Here is an 18,818-nt window from a genome sequence, read left to right as displayed (position 1 = left end):
GCTAGGCCTTAGGTAATGAGGGTTTATGGTGGTTTTCTCTGTTAGAAATAATATTCCTGAAGATACTAGGTTAGGGCTTTTGGGTATTTTGTGTGTGTGTGTGTTCTTGATTCAAGCAAATGTGATAGTATGACATCTTCAAACTTCCGCAAAGATTGGAGTACAATGGCATGCCAAATGATTAGTAAGGAGATTGCTAAGAGAAGCTGTAAGAGGTAAGAAATCTAAAGATAGCATAATAAAGTATGTTGAATGGGGAGCTGCTAGATTCAATTATTAATGGTGCTTTTTGGTGTTTGGCCTTGGGACTGTGGCTCGGTGGGAGAATTGTACTGAAATTTCATGAGCACGTGGCTGGGAAGCAGAGACACTGTCAACACAGAAACAGATTGGAATATCTCCTGAGAAGAACAGGAAGACTTTTGAGTACCCTGTTAGTAGAAACAATTAATTAAACTGTACAGAATGCAAGGTTATGTGGCACTGGGAGCTAACAGCAAATTTGGAATTTGTTCCTGCTGTGTTCAGCAACATAGGAAAGAGTTTGGCATATCGGTACTGTAAGATAACAAAGTTGAAAGTGTGAAAGTCTATGGAAAAAGCTAAGCAGAGTCATGACTGCATTACGAAAGTGGATGTGAGGTGTTTTCCCTAGAAATACAGAACTATTATTCTTGCATATGTCACAGTGAGACCATACCGAAAGAATGATTGGCTGTCAACAGGAAGTTCAACTCAAACTGAAGCAAGTGCAGAAAGGTAGGAAGGTTAGGGAAACAAGATGAGCTATTTTATTAGGAGATAAATAATAGTTCTGTATAGCTCAGTATGCTGCCAAGTAGAAAGAGCTAGGTTACCCAGGATTAAGGATTTAATGACGGGTGCATCTCTTGTCTACCTTATCTTGCCTTGAGAGGATATTATGGTCTATATACCTGAACTAGCTTGTGTCAGTATCTACAATGCAAGGAACTGGAATTGTAGAATTTGTAATGAAAGGCTGAAATGATAATTACTTTTGAAGTGACCATAGGGAGGAAAGCAATTTATGATTGCGGGCACTATTAACAAATTAATAGAGAAAATACCTTAGGGGTGGCGAGGGAGAACAATCAGGGAAAGATTGCTAAGGCTACTTTCTTTCTGTTTGTGTTACTTGTGAGTAATTGCTGCTTAAGGACCTGGTGTTTTCACAGTAAACACTTCCAGGTTTCTTTTCCTTTGGAATAGGTCCAAAGGAGTTAAATTTGTGTCCTCAAGACTGCTCTATTGTCAAACCAAGCACAGTCCCTGCAATGCGTCCCTGCTCTGAATTAATGCACTAATGTAGGTACACCTTAAAAGAATGGAGAAAGCTGAAATGTCTCAAGCTACTTGCCTAGGATGACCCCTTCTAGTTCTAGCATTGAACTCATCCAAACTCTTTCTGAAATTGAACTCTCGTCTGCCATGGAAATGCATAAATTTGATTATAATGAGTAGCACTTTGCTGCTGTTCTAAGCAATGTTCTTTTTTTAGCTCCTGTAGGAATTGAAAGCTCTTGTCACCTGTCCTCACTGAAGCAGTTGTAAATACATTCTTCCAAGGCCAAATGGTAATATCCTGCTTGAAATTAGCTTAAATAATTATTTGGGGCTATTTAATTACTTTGTAATTTCATATTCATAGAAAAAGGTCATACACTAATAAGGAAGTAGGCAAAGTACTTCCAAGTTGTGTCATTGCGAAACTTGGGGGTCCCATGCTGTAGAATCCTGGTTTTTGCTAGGCTGACACAGAAGTGTGTGCATAAACACTTCCTAAACTAGGGTGTTGTCTGCAACTTAAGCAAGTCACTTGACACATTCTTCACATTTCAGTATATGTTTCTGTTATGCTGTGAAGATGAATTACTATACCCAGCACACTAAAATATGAAGTTCACAGTAACTAGTATGATGGAAATAATCTCATGATAGCTCTCATTCTAAAATATATAACAATTATTCCAACATTCCAACCTTATGAGGAAGATTTCACTTGTAGATTTACATTTCTGACTAAGCTCCCCCTGTAGCTTTTACTGCTTTTAGTGTCAGTTGCTGTAGCAGTTAGCGGTAACTGTTACCAGTCTGCAGGTAGCTGGTCTTTTGTGGGTATTCCACAGAAATGTTCTCTGGAGCAGACCCTTGACTTTCCTAGCAAACTACTGAGCAAAACAAAACACTTATGTATGTAAGATACTGTTGTCTTCTGATTTGATGAAAAGCCTGTGATGCATCTTACGCCTTCTAGGATACTGTTGCGAACTGCAAGAGGGATAGGTTTTTCTGGTCAAATTCTTAAGTATGATTTAAGTTCTTTTAATAACCTGCTAAATTTCTTATTCATTAGGAAACTGATGAAGCACAATTAGTCAATATTCTTTCATGTTAAAGTCTGATAACACAGTGTCTAGTATATTTCTAGCCACACTGTGGCAGTGCTGGAGCAAGACTGACTTAACTTTTCTTTTCCAGCTCTTATTAGTGACCTCTCCAAAATACCTCCACATCAGAAAAAAACAGTGTATCTTTGTCAGCTTTTGATAAGAATTGAAAAAGGACAAAGCCTTGGTAAGTACTCTGAATCTTTTTTTTTTTCCTACTTGTTTAAACAGATTTGCATGAAATTGCACAGAGGTGTGTTAGGTGTGCTTTTACTGTACATATGTAAGTAAAATGACTGAACTCTACATTTTGAATTGTCTTTTTCGTATGTGCCTGAGCTGTATGCAGGACCAGTGTTATTTTGTCCTCACAGACTGATCTGCTTTGAGTTTGAATGACTATACACTTCTTCTAGATCTTTTTTTTTTTTGTCGGAGTAGCATCAACAAAAGAAATATATTGGAAAAGACTGACCAGCTTTTAGCAATATTTTCAAGTTTAAAGCACAGAATGTGTGTTTATTTTCTTTCTGCATGTGTAACTAAAGTAGGACAGACAGTAGGAATAAGCATGTGGATGAAAAGGATGACTGCCCTTGTTGTTTACAGAATGCTGTAAGATTTTCAGCTGGCAGCAGGTCCTTGGGATTCTTATTCACTACCAAGTCTCCTGTTTGGCTGTAGTAACAACTTGCTGATTTTGTCAGCATTCAAGTTTCTGAAAGACTTAAATTTTTTGCTGCAAGTTTTCACTGCTTGATAAAACTCACTGGAGTTTAAAGACTTTAAAAGTAGTCTTGCTAGTGTGGAAGGGGAAAAAAAAAGTAGTCTATTCTAGACTAGCCACAAAGACTTGTTATTATAAAAATGAAACGTTGCTTATTGGGTAATAACGCTGCTCTTAATTTAGTTCAATCTTAGAATGATATTGTAATATTTAAAATAGTTCTTCATAAACAAATTATGAAACTTTTCCCATGTGTTGAAACTACATTATTAAAACTAGGGAATAAGACTTCAGTGTGTTTTTATCAATCAGTGTAGAGAATGACCTGTATGGTGAGGAAGATTGCATGTGCTTAGTAGGTATTATGTCAGATGTAGTTGCACAATGTACGTGGAAAGCTAATATATTGTATGGTAGCTTTCCTAATTCTTTTCCAATTATTAAAATATTTAATGTGTCCTGAGCCTTAAAACAGTAGGCTGTTTCAGATGCCAGCTCTTTAAGAATTAAAAACTTTGTTTTTACAATGTTAAAATAAACTTAATGTGAAGTGTCGTATTACTTGATTGAAATGGTAATTAAACACAGAAGTATATTTTTCATGTGTTTATAATACTATTTAATTTTCAGCGTTTGTCTTCTGCTGTAGCAGTTATCAAATGCTCTTTATTTTTTCAGTATTCCTTAAATTGTTTGTTCTATCTGAAAAATGCTTACTGTATTAAGGGATAAGAAGATATTGAGAGAGATTCTACTACGATGTCATATAAAATGAAGAAACAATTGCGGCTGTAGTTCAGTGAACATCTTGAGCTAAGGTGGCAGTGCCATGGGGAGAAAAATAGTCATGTACCTGCCAGCTCCTACTGTTCTGCTGCTGTGTTCACTTGTGTGGATGTGCGATGACCAGAGTGGCAAACTGTTTCTAGAACATTGAGGGGATGGTTGTTAGGCTGGGCTAGACTTCTGCCAGATCAGGTCACCGATCCAGCTTGCTGGGAGCTTGGGCAAACCTTGGTGTTGGCACAGCAATACAATCACATGGGAGATTGCTTCTGCTTTTTCAGCAGTGCTCCTGTGTTAAGCTGTTTGACTTTCCCTCTCAGTTTAACCATTTTGGATATAACAAAGTTAAGACATGGAAATTTAGAGAGAGACTGAAGGGGGAAAAAAACCTTAGGGTAGTGGTTATATTACAAATTTAAGTGTCAATGCCAAATATTTTGATATCTGATGACAGATTAATATAAAAGTATTATTAATACCAATCCAAATACATGATGCTAAACTTAGCACTATTGCAAGCGGTATTTTAAGCAAAGAATAATTAGTAGACACATAACTTCCCTTAAAAATGCAATGGTAATGTTAGCAAGAGTAGGAAGAACCAGTCTGAAGAGAAGGCAATTACTTCAGGTCTCTTAAAGAGAGAAGAGAGACTAAAAATATTAGATGAAAAAGGGATTGAAATTATGTATAGTATATATTGCTTTATTGTGTATAAATCATGTAATATATTGCACTTTAATTCTTTTTTTTTTTCCCCACTAAGAATGCCATTTTGAAAATGATCAAAGAATTTCACCTTTGGAATCTGCTCTGTCTTTCTGGACTTCACTTGAAAAGGAAGAAATTAAACTTGAAAAGCTTCATGAAGATATTCGTCACTTAATTCAAATTCAGGTCTGTGTGTCTTAATCAGAATGCTTCAGGATGCTGCTTATTCATTCTGCTAAAACAGGGCTCCTTCTTCAAAAAGACTGGGCTATTAGCAGGTTGAACTGAATTTTCTAAGTTTGTTGTGTTTGCAAGTACAGAGTAAACAGATCTGTAGAGGGGACCTTTTCCTATCCAAATTGGTTCCTGTTTGTCCCAGTTCAAAATTGTTTCAGAATCTGCCAATCTCAAAAAAAGAAAAAAATATGAATAGGGGTTGTTTTGCTTAAATAATTATTTTTATTAGAAAACTTAATTCAGAGACACATGTGTAAAAACATGTTGATAGCTATTTGGGACTGTGAAAAGTCTTTCAGGGAAAGATGAAAGTAGTATTTACAGCATGTTCCATACTTAGTAGATAGCAGTGAGGATCCATGTAAATGCCTGTTGGAGAGGTTTTAGGCCTTCATACGTGACTTCAGAACAAACTGTTTTAACTAGATAATTGTTAAGAACTGTTAAATATATAATCCTCTGGATTTTGGAAGTCTTACGAAACTGTAAAAGTGTGACTTTTTTTTTCTGTATCAGATGAAATGTATTTCAGTGTATCTTGTAATTGTATTTGTAGATTATAGCAGTCTATATGGAAAATGGGTATTTCAAGGAGGCTGCTGAAGTTCTTGGAAGACTATTTACAGACTCTGAATCAGATAAGGTAGTAACTTGCTTAACTTGCATTAAGCTCTCTCGTTTTCAGAGAAGAAGGGAATGAGTTTCCAAAGCTAGCAGTTGCTACCTGCATAGTTTTGTCCTAATTACAGCCTATGCAGTCACGTAGACACCTGTGGCATTGGTAAATACAAAAAGAAATTTGTGGCCAGGGTATTGATAGAAATAATGGATGATTTGGAGGAGTAAAATGCTTCTAGCAGCAGTTGTTCTTCACTGTGGGCAGCATCAGTCCAAACTTCATCCCTTTTCCTGCTTCATGTGAAGAGTGAGAAGTCAGTACAGAATCTGGGGATTTGCTATTGTTTTTTCAGAGTAAGTACAGTACAAACATGCTGGTAGAGACATCTTAAGTCCCTACTACTTTCTGCTGACTTTTTCTGAACCATTGCAGTATTTTTTGTTGCCTGTGATTAGTGTTCCATATACTGAAGCGTCATAGGGAAGGAAAGTTCAGTAGCATCTGTAGTATAGTGTATATTATTACGTCTCTCTCTGGAAAATATAACATAGGTGGGTCAGCCCACCTTCTGGTTTGGTGTTGATTGCATCATTCAGAAAGATGCAGGTTTAAGAGCATGTCTCTTTAACATCTGAATTTGCTGGGCTGGAGAAAAGAGCAAAAGAATGACTGCAGGCAAAAAGAAAAAAAAAAGGCAAAAATGTTGCCTCTGTCTTCCTCTGGTATATTAGGACACATGTCCTATGTAAACAGTAGCACATCTATAACTTCAGAGGTTTCAGATGTTTGGAAAGTGTAGGCTATGGTAATAGTATTTAATTCATAACTTCTGTGTACAAGTTATAGTCTTATTTAATTCTTGGGTATGTTCATTTCTAAGATACAGAGTGGCTGGTAGACAAAATGTAAAGTTGCAATTAGCAGTATCAGTTGTCCTTAATGCTACTGTACTAAGTAGTCCTTTTTCTGAACACTGTAAACCCCTTTCAGTGGCAGTCTTTTTGAGGCAGCGAATGCAAAAAGAGAATCCAGTAATGAGTAGCCTTTTCTAGGTGTTCTTCATCCCTTGACAACCCTGCTTTCAATGTTATTCATCAAGGGAATGAAAATTAAGATCTCTGGAAAGTTACACTTAACAGTTTACTGAGCGTATAAACTCCTGATAATATGCCTAGTGAACTTCATAATGCTTTCTAACTGTAGCATGAAGTTATGCAGGCATATTCAGGAAACACTATAATAATCATGTTTAGCTTTCTGTGTTGTCCTGTTTAGCAGGGTATGTTTTTGCATTGTGTAAAGCTGTGCTTTCCATAGCCTTTAAGGGTGAAGCTGGCAACTGTAATTAGAAGCAAGGATCCGTATGTTCCCCTTCTCCAAACCTTCAGTTACAGTCGTTTGATAAGTAGAATGAAGGATTACATTGAACTTTTCATGAAAGAAAAAGGACCTAACTTCTTAATACAGGTATGTCAAAACTGTTTTCAAAACAGGTACATGATGAGGTTAGATTTATACTTTCAGTGGAGTTGTTTAGGCAATATTCAGTTAATTGTGTTAAATTAAAAGGAAGCTTAATCTTCCTTTGGATTGTCTTATTAAAAATAACTGAATATTTGTTTAGGACAAAGTTAGTAGGAGTAAGACTACTCTAAAATATCTGTTGTAAATGTTTTTTCCCAACTGCTTTTTTCTTAACTATTTTTCTAATCAAAACATAACTTAAATAAGGTCTGCATTATTATATGTTTAAGAAAAGTGATTCTGATGTGAGACACGTTCATGTAACTATATATTTAATGCTTTTCTTGTTCAAGGCTTTGTGACTTCTGTCCTGGTTTTAGCTGGGGTAGAGTTAATTTTCTCAGTAGCTGATACAGTGCTGTGTTTTGGGTTTAGTATGAGAATAATGACGATAACATATTGATGTTTTAGTGGTTGCTAAGTAGTGCTTGCACTAAATCAAGTTCCCATGCTCTGCCAGTGAGGAGGTGCACAAGAAGCCAGGAGGGAACACAGCCAGGACAGCTGATCCAAACTAGCCAAAGGGATATTTCATGCCACAGAATGTCATGCTCAGTATATAAACTGGGGGGAGATGGCCGGGGCAACCAGTTGCTGCTTGGGGACTGGCTGGACATTGGTCAGTGGGTGGTGAGCAATTCTATTGTGCATCACTTGGTTTTCTTGGGTTTTATTCCTCTCTTTTTAATTACTATTATATTTTTTTATATTTTACTTAAACTGTTCTTATCTCAACCCACAGGTTTTACCTTTTTCCCATTCTACTCCCCATCCCACTGGGGAATGTGTGGTACTTAATTGCTTGTTGGGGTTGAATTATGACACTTCTCATACTAAAACTAAAAGATCAAGACCTATTAATCTGGCTAAAATCTTTAGGAATGTCAGAACTTAGGAGATGGAAAACTATTATTGATGTTTTCCTGTAAATATAAAAGATCCTTACAGTCTTGCTTAGAAGTGATTTAAAATTGGCAGGAACAACATTCCTCCTGCAGTACATCTTCAGGAGGATTGTAAAGAATTTCTCTTATGTTTACTTCCTATAAAAGAATATTGAATTACTGTATTACAAAAGCACAGACATCTAAAGGTAATAAGAAGCAAATTTTAAATAAACAAACCTGAAGTTCCTCGGGAGTTTTCGTTTTCTTACCAAAGAGACTAGAGAACTGATTAAATGCATTCAAGGTATAATACAAGCAATACCTTTTAATGGTTTCACTTGGCTGTCGGTTTTCAAGTTTATTTTTCAAAGCTATTTCTTTGAATGGAAGAGGAGATGGAGGTTTGGAGGTGCTGAAGGCCCAGAACTCCATACTAGTATACTTGGGCCCTCTGTGTTGCACCTGCACTGCCTGTACATCTGTGCTACTGTCTGTACCAATGCTGCAAATCTTACTTCTGAAATCTTTACTTGGACTGATTTACTCTGGGACATGGAGGAGACAATTCTATGAAGAGTTCCCACTTCTGCTGTGTAATGCACGTAACTGTTTCCTAGCAGTGTATCCTGTATTCTCTACAGAAAATCACTCTAGCTTTAACTGTTAATCTCTTCTCTTTCTATGGTTATACTTCTACATACAGCACCAGAAGAATACTTTGTGTTAGAAGGGACCTTTAAAGGTCATAGAGTTCAACCTCCTTGCAATGAGCAAGGGCATCAACTAGATCAGGTTGCTCAGAACCCTGTCCATCCTGACCTTGAAGGTTTCTGAGGATGGGGCATCTACTACTTCTCTGGGTAACCTGTTCCAGTGTATCACCACCCTCATCATAAAAAATTTCCTGCTTGTATCTAGTCTGAATCTACCCTTCTTTAGCTTTGAAACAGTTACCCCTTGTCTCTGTTGCAACAGGCTCTGCTAAAAAGTTTGGCCTATTTTTCTTATGGGCCCCCTTTAGGTACTAAAAGGCTGCAATAATGTCTCCCTGCCACCTTCTGCAGGCTGAACAAGCTCCACTCTCTCAAGCTTTTCTTCCAAGGAGAGGTATTCCATTCTTTTGATAGTTTTTATGGCCCTCTTCTGGCCCTCTTCCAACAGGTCTGTGGCTTTGCTGTGCTGAGGGCCCTAGAGCTGGATGCGGTACTCCAGGTGGCGTCTCATGAGAGCAGATTAGAGGGGCAGAATCACCTCCCTTGACCTGGCTAAACTTCTTTTGATGCAGCCCGCGATACAATTGGTCTTCTGGGCTGTGAATGCACATCGCTGGCTCATGTCTTGCTTTTCACCCACCATAAGGTGGTCTATGTTGCTAGACTGTTTTGTAAGTTGCTTTTTTCTAGGTTATTGTCAAGTGTGGAATCTACAAGGTTGTAGCTCATACAGTTGATGAAGCTCTTGTGCTTTAAGAAACTCTTACAGGTTAGCTGCCCGAAGAACAGTCTGCGGATAATGCATTACAAGGAAAAAGGACCTATACCAAGAAAGCATTGATCTGAATACTTTAATTTTTCTTTATAAATTTTATTTCTCTTTTAAAAAATAATTATCTTTAAGGACAAGTACAACTTGAAAGTTACGGTTAACTTTTAAAATACAATATAGTAGATTTAAACCTTTAACTAAATCCTTTCTACACTTTTGTCTGTATGAAAACATGTCCTTATTTTCACGTGTTTTGCTACCATCAACCACTGTAAATGAGCTGTTATTCTGAAAAATTACAGAGGAAAGATGTGGCTTTGTTAGCTATGAAATTTCTGACAGTGAAACATTTTATTCTGTGACTGGGAATATTCTGTGACCAGAATACCTTCGAGTATGATTGAAGGAGTGAAATGGAGAATATCTTTATGTTATCTGCCTCTGATAAATGTTGAGAGACTCCACAAGCTACTGTGAAGGACAGGTTAAGATTTCAGAAAGACTGAAACTTGGGTGGATGACAGAAAACTGACAGGAAGCAAAAGCAAGCCCTGAAAGAAATAGGTGAGAAGTGGGAGCAACTGACCAAGCAGAAAGAGAATTAATATTGGGCCTGTAGTGAATCTGTCAATTTAGAATAAATTTGATATTTGAGTGTTGCAAAACAGGTCTCTTCTTGGGATGTATAGACAGTGTTGGATGGAAGATGGTTGCCTCTTATGCCAATGATATGTTATGATAGTGCACAACCAGGTGGGGTTTTTTATGGTTTGGGCAGTAAGTATACCGTTAAGATGCCAGAGAAGAAAGTTTATAGCGAAGTGGCAAGTATGACCTCATGTGGACTAAGTGTTTTTTTGGGGGGTTGTTTTTCTTTCTGGTGTGGGAGGGTTGAAGGTCTTATTTATTATGGCAAGTAAGCGGGAGGAATCTAGGGAAAAGTACAAATCTTAAGATCTTCTGGACATTCAGTAAAGAATAAATAACTATTCCTCCTCTTGGGAGTGGAGGAGAAATAATCTTAGTTTGTTGCTAAAAGTTTAGGCAGGATGTTATAAAATTTTCTTGCTAATACGAGAGAAGTTACATTACAAACCTAAAGTCAGATTAGGTGTGTCCTTTGGAAGTGTTACAGGTATGCTTGATCCTGCCATGCACTACAGAACTAGATAAACTTATGAGGCCTGTCAGTTTCCAGTTTCTAATCTCATTATAAAAAACAGACTTTGGAGTACTTTGATAGTATTTGCAGTCTTGGTTAATCTCTGCACTGTTTCACACACCTATATGTTCACTTATTACGCAAGTATGAATTGTGCTTGTGTGTCCATACAAATATTGCTTATGGCTATGACTAATATTTCTCTTGAGTTAATTAGCTGATAAAGATCTTGATGGAGTTCAACATAACACACTAGAGTTGTTTTTAAACTACTTATTTTAATGGTAATACCTCTGAAGGGTCTGTGAAGTAAGCACTGTTGTTAGTCCTAGTAGAGAGTACACATATTAATCTTAATGTGAACTACTGGCTGGCTTTTACTTTAAAGTATCAATTCCATTTCTCACAGGCAGCCACAAAACAGGTAGAGTCTGAAGGATTGGGAGCACCAGCACTGGAAAACAAAACTGTGAATGTCAATGAAAATGACAGAAGGAATTTGGAAACAAAACAAAGGTTTGCATTAAGTATTAACTGCTGAGGGACATGCTTGGGTAGTAACTTGAAACTTGTAGAGCTAAGAGTAGATAGAAGGAAGGACGTTAAATTCCAGAATGCTGTCTAATAGAAAATTAACTACAAGCACATTCTCTAGTTTTTTAAGTTTTGGCTTTTCTGTGCATGTTACTTGTGGCAGTTATGTCAAATAGCTTGGCATTAAGTTTAAGTACTTGTTGAAGACATACATCTTTCAGTTTAAACTGAAAGCTGTCAGTCTTGTATAACAATAAAGACATAGAAATTCTTTGCTTTTTTTTCTTCATGCTTGATTGAGGTTCTTTTAGTGCTGCCTTCCTAATTTCAGGCTATAGGTTGCCTAGAGAAGAAAGACAATAAGGAAAATTTAATCTATTAGTTTTCTTTACAGCTAAACACAAGATTCTCTTAGTTGGTTTGCTTCACGATTCTGACAATGCAAACCCTTCAAAGAATTTCAACTTTTCTAAAAATTGCTGGGGGAGCTTGAAGCCCAGTTTCTTCCCTCCTCCCTTGACTTTTTTCAAAAATACTGATATTCTAGGTTTATCACCACTTTTTTTTCATGGAGAGTAAGTTGCAGTCTTTAGTTGGAATAGAGTTTGTATTCCTGCAGTTTTAGACATTGAATACTTGGCATTGTTTAGTTAAGGCAAATTGACTGATGTAGACAGGAAGACAAGTGATAAGATTATTGCTTTTTAGGACAGCCCCTGACACAATTACATCTGAGAGATATGATGAAAGACTTGATTAAAAATCCTGTGGAAATACTCCTAGATTGTGAAGAGGGTATGAAAAAAGTAGATGTGTAAAATACCTCATGTCTTCAACTTAAGTGTGTAATGTGTTGTGTATGTCTCCTACAGGTATAGGGAAGCAAGGTTAAGAGGGATAATGCATTGAAGCAGTTAGTGTTTGTATGCCACTATTTCTGTAGAGAAATCTTGGGATTTCCTTTCATTTAAATATGGTTGAATCACATAAATGGCAAGTTGCTGCCCAGGAATTTTTTTTGCCTTTTTGTTTTTTTAAGATCAATGAAAGAGGAGGAGAGTATTACAAATCCATCACCTGGAGATCTAAAACCCACCACAATAAGGTAAAAATGTTGTTGTTGCTTTTGGTCATAGACATTTAAGGAAGTTCTGTATGTATTTACTTCAGTACTGTGTTCTTTGCAGGCCTCGTTCACAATGGAAACGCAGCACAAACCGTGTTCTTCAAAGTGAGTATTAGCTTATTTTTACACTTCCAAAACAGTCATGTCAAACACTTCTCTATCCCACACCCCCTGCAATATTTGATCTTTGATTTGATATCTGCTATCTAGTGTGATTGGATTAATAGAAAAGTGATTGTGGTGAAAACCCTCCTAGTTGCATGTGTATTCATGCAGAAACCAGATTTGGTGGTTGCCACATTTAGGAAGATATGTGGTGGATTAAAGTTCTCTGGCAACTCATTTTGCAAAATAATTCACTATTTTCTGGTTTGTTTGGGGGTTTGTTTACTTGTTTGCTTTACTGGGATTTATGGTATTTTGTGCAAAAGAAAGCTGGTAGAGGAATACTGAAACTTGGTTTTTTTCTGATTTATGACCTAAATAACTTTGGAGGGAAGGAATTAAAGAGGTTGGCTGACTGGAAAAACAAATTGTAGTTTAAAATGCACAAAGATAGGATGTTTGTCCATCTTCCTGGTATTAGTTTTTAAGAATTTACAATATGGATTATATAATGGTTTTCAGAACCTACTTATAAGGATTAACACCCTTTTACTGCAGAGATGACATTATAGCTTCTGCATGTGGTTGTGTTGTACTTGGCAAGACAAATTCTTAAGGTGCCTTGAATGCGTGCCACAGTTAGAACCTGACATGTTCTGTGGAAGTGATGGAACCTGGATATAAAGTATCATAGCTCTGATTGCTAGTTTCCATTCTCGCTATGTAAATAAGAGCAGTATATATTGTATAAATGTTTTTACCAGCATGAAATAGCAATGTTTCATTATTATGTACTAATTTTTACCTGAAATATATTTAAAATATAATTCTTCTGTGAGATCTATTGCATAGAAAATATAGTGACTTTTTTGAACAGACTGATCTTTGAGTCCTTGGGCTAAGGTGAGATTCATGTGTGTGCATATATAAAAGCATATTCTTATATAAACAGATACTAAAATTTTCCCGTTATGTCAAAGCATATCAAAATAGTGTACGTTCTTGTGTCTAAATGGTAGAATGCAAAACTGCTGCCTTAATGTTGAGTCCTCATTGGTCTGGGTGTGTAACTATTCTCTTCTAGGCCTGGACAGCTCGCAAAATGTGGAAAAACGTGGAGATGCTTTGACTTATGTGCGAAGACGACAGGTTTGTACCCATTCTTTAATCTAAATGGTGATAAAATTAAGCTGCACTCTATATAATTTTTTTCCCCAGCTTCATTGGACTGTCCTCAAAATGCTTGGGTTTAAGATTCTCCACATTACCCAGGCTGTGCTACAGCTTCTGAAACTGTGTTAAGTTTCAATTCCTGTCTTTAAAGAAAAGGATTTTTTGTGCAGTCTCAAATATTGTTGCTAATGCTTATGAGACTTCAATTTGTTGAAATACAGTTACTAAAGCTTAGTTTGACTCTTCAAAACGTGGAAAGAAGAAAAAAAATCTTTCCACTCTGGATTGAAGAATTCAGGATGTCATCTGGTTGTGAGTTTTGAGCAAACATCAAAGACTTTGTTTTCCCACTTGGAAGGTTAAAGATTTAGTAATTTTATAATTCAATACTTTGCTTTTATGAGGTAAAAACGGATATTTACTTGGGAAACTACTCTAGTTTTTATAAACAAATTAAGGTCTTTTTATAATGCTACATTTCAAATAGTCCTTTGCATTCTCTTAATGGGTAAGCCTATTCCATTGAGTTCTTTAAAATAATTGTACTCTGTTCACTAATGCTAGAATTCCGTATTTGGGGGAAGTATAGAAGGATATGCCTTAATAGAAGGAAATCTGAAGCTGATTTGTTGTTGGGGTGAACTGTTAGAAACTTTTTTTGAGCACAGCCAATTTTCAGTTATGATAGAATGATAAACACTTCTGAATGAAATTACTGTTAAATAAGTGTCTTCCAACTGTTGAATTCCTGTTGAGAGTATGTCTTGGGAAGCAATATGGAATCTTTCTGTTTAGATAACAGTGCAAGTTACAACACTTTTGGTGTGAGCAGTTTCATTTTTCTGCTGTTCATTTTAACATGTCATTTTTCATATAACAGGGAAGGACAAACCTACTTATGTTTTTTCAGACTGACATTGAGGAGGGTTGTACTTATTCCTAATTCTTCAGGCATTTTTACTGAAGTTGAAGCACTGATTAAATCTTCAGTTACATGCTGTCCTCAAATTGATTGAGGTCCTAATGAGAGCTCATCTGTCCTTGGAGGTTAAGCAGGTTAAGCCCCCTGCTACATATAAGCAGTTTTTTCACTTTCTCACAAATCTCAGCAATAGTTAAATCACTGAGAACCTCCTTAAAAGCTGCAAATACAACCAGTGTCCCAAAAAAACCCAACCCCCCCAAAAAAAAACCCCACCAAAACCAACAAAAAAAACCACAAAAACACTAAAACAAAGCAAAAAAACCCCACCCAACACTTATTGGCTTTGCTTGTTGCCTTCAAAAACATAATGAATTACTTTATTCCAGCTTGTACTTGGATAGGTGGTACCTTGTCAGCCAGTTGCTGGTAAGCGTGCACACTTCCATCAATCTTTGTTTTCAACATCAGGATTTAAACCTATTGAACCATAACTGACAGAGATAATGACAGCTTTATATTCACATATTTTTATGTTGAGGTAGTGTGTTATGAGGTCAGCTTGCAAGCACTGTATCTAGGCCTAGGGCATGTGCACACATCTTGCTGGAAAAAATAATGTCATGTGCTTAAATCTGTTGTTACAGTTTAACTATAATTGAAATGTAAAGTCTAAATTTGTAGGAAAATATTCTGATAGTATAATGAAGAACTCATTGAAAATTTTATAAACTCTTGAAAGAAATTAAGATTCAGAGCTGTTTCTCGAAACACTTAAAAAAGTAGGCGTTTGCTGTCTGTGTGATAGTTAGGCCATACACCCTGCCAGTGAGACCTCTCAAATACTGTATAGAAAGCAATGATAATTGGCCTTTTAAACAATAAATCTGCTCCTCTGCTTAAAAATCTGGGTTATAAAATTGTCTGCATGCATGAAAGAATGCAGTGAATGTCAGAGCTGTTGACTTCTAGAACTTAATTTTCTGTGTAGTCCCTTTTTCAATGTTGGCATTGTTTGCTCTTGTTTTGTAAATGGCATTTCATTGCAATGGTTCAGTGCCTGTTTTCAGCCTTTCATTGCTGTGTTTTCAGTTAGCTGCGTACAACAATCTGCAGTGCTATTGAAAGGACGCGTACTTTATTTTCTCATCCCTAAATTAGAGAATGCAAGTGTCACAATTTAGAGAACTGTTTGTACTCAACTTTTGTATCTTTTATGTGTATGGCAAGTCCTGTGGGTTGTCTAAAATCTGACTGACAGTTTGCCTAAATTAAAGACACTGTGAAAGTCTGGGTTTTCAGAATTTAGTCAGACATGTATGGAAAAAAATTTCAATGTATTTAAACTTGGAGGAAAAAGAAGTCAGAGTAAAGTCCCAGAATGTACAACCAAAGAAAACAGATTACTAGAGCAGAACTGACTCTAAGGAATAACAAGATCTTTAGATATGTGAGGGTATGTCTACATAGTCTGTCTGGCAAACTCAAGCTTTCTCTGCCAGTGCTCTGAGCTAGCCAAATGTCACATTGCTCAGACTAGGTGGTTTTTTTATTATTTTTTTTAGTATGTTAGCTCAAGCATAGTTCTGCATTATGTCCAATATCTCAACCAGTCTTGGTAGCTTGTAACAATGCATTGCTATAGTCATCCCAGTGAGCACAGACAGTTTGTCAGGAGCAGGGAGCAAGTTACTGCTCTATACAGTTCCTCAGTGCAAGGAAAATGAGTCTGTCTGTGGTTTACCTGTGAGGCAGGCTCCTCACTTATATGTTAAACTGAAGAAATCTTATCTTTTGAAAAGCTCAGTATAAGCACTTTAAAAGCAAAACAAGCAAAAAAAAATCATTTTAACAGGAAATGTAACTAATCATTACAAGTAACAAGGGTTGGGATTGTCTGTCTTGGAAGTATTTGAATTATCTGTTGCTGTAGGTCAAACATAACTGTTACTTGAATAAAGATTTTATTTAAGAAATTTTTCTGGCATGCTCTGAAATGAGATTAACTAGATGGAGATTAATTCCAATGGAGTCTCTAGCCTTGTAATATTAGTTGGAAAAAAAATTCACTGCTAGTGTTGCGAACTATCTGTAGAACAGGAAATATTGGAAACGGAAGTATTTTTGATAAAGGGTAGACTACTCTAGAGTACTTTCAAGTTTCTGTTTAGAAACACAGCTGAACTACTACCACTCATAGTTCTTTCACTGCCTAGTGACGCTTATCAGTGACTGTAGTTTCTTGAAGAGGTACTGATAGTTCCATTAAGCTGGATTAAGCCCAGCTTTCAGACGTAAAGTTTGATCTTCCCATACCTCAGCTTCCACTTTGTGTAGATGCCACATTTTTGCTTGTTGCATAATAAACATTAAGCTTATCAAAATTATATTCTGGTATCAAAGCTCCTTCTTCCCTAGAGACAACCCCTGTCTTTCACCTCTGAGTGCTGCTGCCGCTTTTAGCAGCTTAAGTTCAAGGGAAGGGGGAGAACCATGCAGAATGGCACTCAAAATTGTTACCTGGCCTATCCCCAGTGCCTGAATTGTTCTTACTTTTAAGAGCAGAATCTTTTTAAAGATTCCCCAGAAGGGTTCTGCGTCATTAGGAAAGGAGAAAGTAATTTCTTTTTCTTACCTCCATGGATGCGGGATTTGTCTGAGCGTTCTTGGGCACATGGATCTCTTGTGCTGCTGACTGACTGGGTTGTCCTGCCCAGCCCCTGCCTTGTGCACAAGCAGGATGATACGCATTTGTCTAATGACAGCAGCCATGAGATTCATATTTCCACTGGGTACTTTATTTGCAGTTAAGTCATGTTTATTCCCCTGTAATTCATGGATTTCCTCTTTACCACTCAGTTCTACTAGTTGGCTTTATCAAGTTTAAATTTCTGTAAGTTGGGGCTATTCCTTTGCAACTGAATTTCCCTTTGTACCCAGTTCTTTACAACTTTGAAAGTTCCAGTTGTAAAGGTCAGCCATAGCCTGGTTCTCTTAGGTTCCCTTCTGCTTTATAGCCAACACCGTTTATCCATTTGATAGTTGGAGGTGATCTGTTGCTTACAGGAGATGTTGTACATATTCTGGTAAACCTCTCTTTTCATCCCACATAATACAAATTTGGATCACTACGCCTTCAGCTTCGGCCATTTATACCTCCTATTGCTTTTCTAATATTTATAAACATTATTAATTGGAACAACTAGACTGGAGAAAAAAAAGTAAGCCGAGGATTTATCAGCACAGTTGCCCTTTGGAAGCCTCCATAAGGTTCTATAAGTCTGGTTGCAAATTTATCATTATAGGCATGTTAGCAAAGGATTGGTTCCACAAAACATAAGGACTATATACATTTAATCCTGAGAATACTCACAACTCAACCAGATCCTGCTGGCTACAAGACTGTTAAGGGATGTTAGAAGTGACCATCTCCTCCAGCAGCTCCAGCCCAGCACCCCCTGTCTGGCTGCTGGAGCCCAGCCCAGCACCGCAGGTCCCTGCTCAGGCTGGTGGATGGGGCTGCTGCTTTACTGTTTGCAGGCTCACCCGGTAGTGCAGCTGAGCGCAAATCCCAGAGACAGAGGACCCTGACATAGCCAGTCACACTGGCCGCTGCCCTCAACAGCACCCACATGTGGTACCCATGTAAGACATAAACACAGGCAGCCAAATCTCCTCTTTGCTGTCTGGTAGAGGTGTAAGTTTGCTAGTGAATGTACACACGTGCCTCTCCAGGTTCACAGGCTCATGAATGTTTCCAGATGTGCAAGTATGGGCACAGCTCTTTTGGTGCCCAGTACCGTGCCCCCATCTCAGCCCTCACACTTGCTTCTTGGGTCCTTTACTTGCTGACTGGTTCAGCTGGGTGCACCAACCATGAACGTTCATGTGTTTGTCCCATGGGCACTCTGTGTTCCACTTGTACTCCAGTCTACGCTTGCAAGATCTCTCCCTTTCAGGCAAAAGATGAAATTTTCACTCATTCAAGGAGATGAAGGAACCCATGCCGCCTGGGTGTCAGCTTACTGTTGCTTCTGCCAGGCTGACCCTCCAACCTGATGATAACTAGAGACTCAAAGAAAAAGCTACAAAACACATAAGGGCTCCTTCTGGTCACATTCTCCATCCTGATCCCACTCTGCTGGTCAGGACTGTTAACAGCAGGTCCTGAGGAAGCTTGTACTGGAACTGGACACAGAGAATGGGAAGGGATAACTGACAATCCAGAACCAAACCTCTGACCCTTGCCTTTGCAGCTGTGTTAATGCCAATCCCTGTGAGGGTGGCTGCGTGTGATTTCAGCTGTGTCCTGAACCCAGCTTGTTCGTACCATGTTAATAGTTGAAACCCACCCAGACTTTTCTGACCAACCTCTCTTCAATATTACCAGATACCAGAAGTACCTTTACCAG

At 37.6% G+C, this 18,818-nt stretch overlaps 1 protein-coding gene across 1 annotated transcript in view; it reads left to right on the top strand.

Moving 5' to 3' along the window:
* TERF1 (telomeric repeat binding factor 1) overlaps positions 1-18,818 on the top strand; it is a 36,286-nt gene that overhangs the window by 11,685 nt on the left and 5,783 nt on the right. Inside the window, exons 2-9 of the mRNA XM_080381448.1 lie at positions 2,500-2,595; positions 4,688-4,818; positions 5,426-5,512; positions 6,806-6,955; positions 10,956-11,062; positions 12,120-12,185; positions 12,268-12,311; positions 13,396-13,460. Of these exons, the coding sequence (XP_080237574.1) occupies positions 2,500-2,595; positions 4,688-4,818; positions 5,426-5,512; positions 6,806-6,955; positions 10,956-11,062; positions 12,120-12,185; positions 12,268-12,311; positions 13,396-13,460 (746 nt within the window). The remainder of the gene's footprint in view (positions 1-2,499; positions 2,596-4,687; positions 4,819-5,425; positions 5,513-6,805; positions 6,956-10,955; positions 11,063-12,119; positions 12,186-12,267; positions 12,312-13,395; positions 13,461-18,818) is intronic.

This window comes from Falco punctatus, assembly GCF_963210335.1.
Source record: "Falco punctatus genome assembly, chromosome: 3".
NCBI classification, from domain to species: domain Eukaryota; kingdom Metazoa; phylum Chordata; class Aves; order Falconiformes; family Falconidae; genus Falco; species Falco punctatus.
Note: the sequence above shows the minus strand (reverse complement) of the source record. Positions and strands in the feature narration are given on the sequence as shown.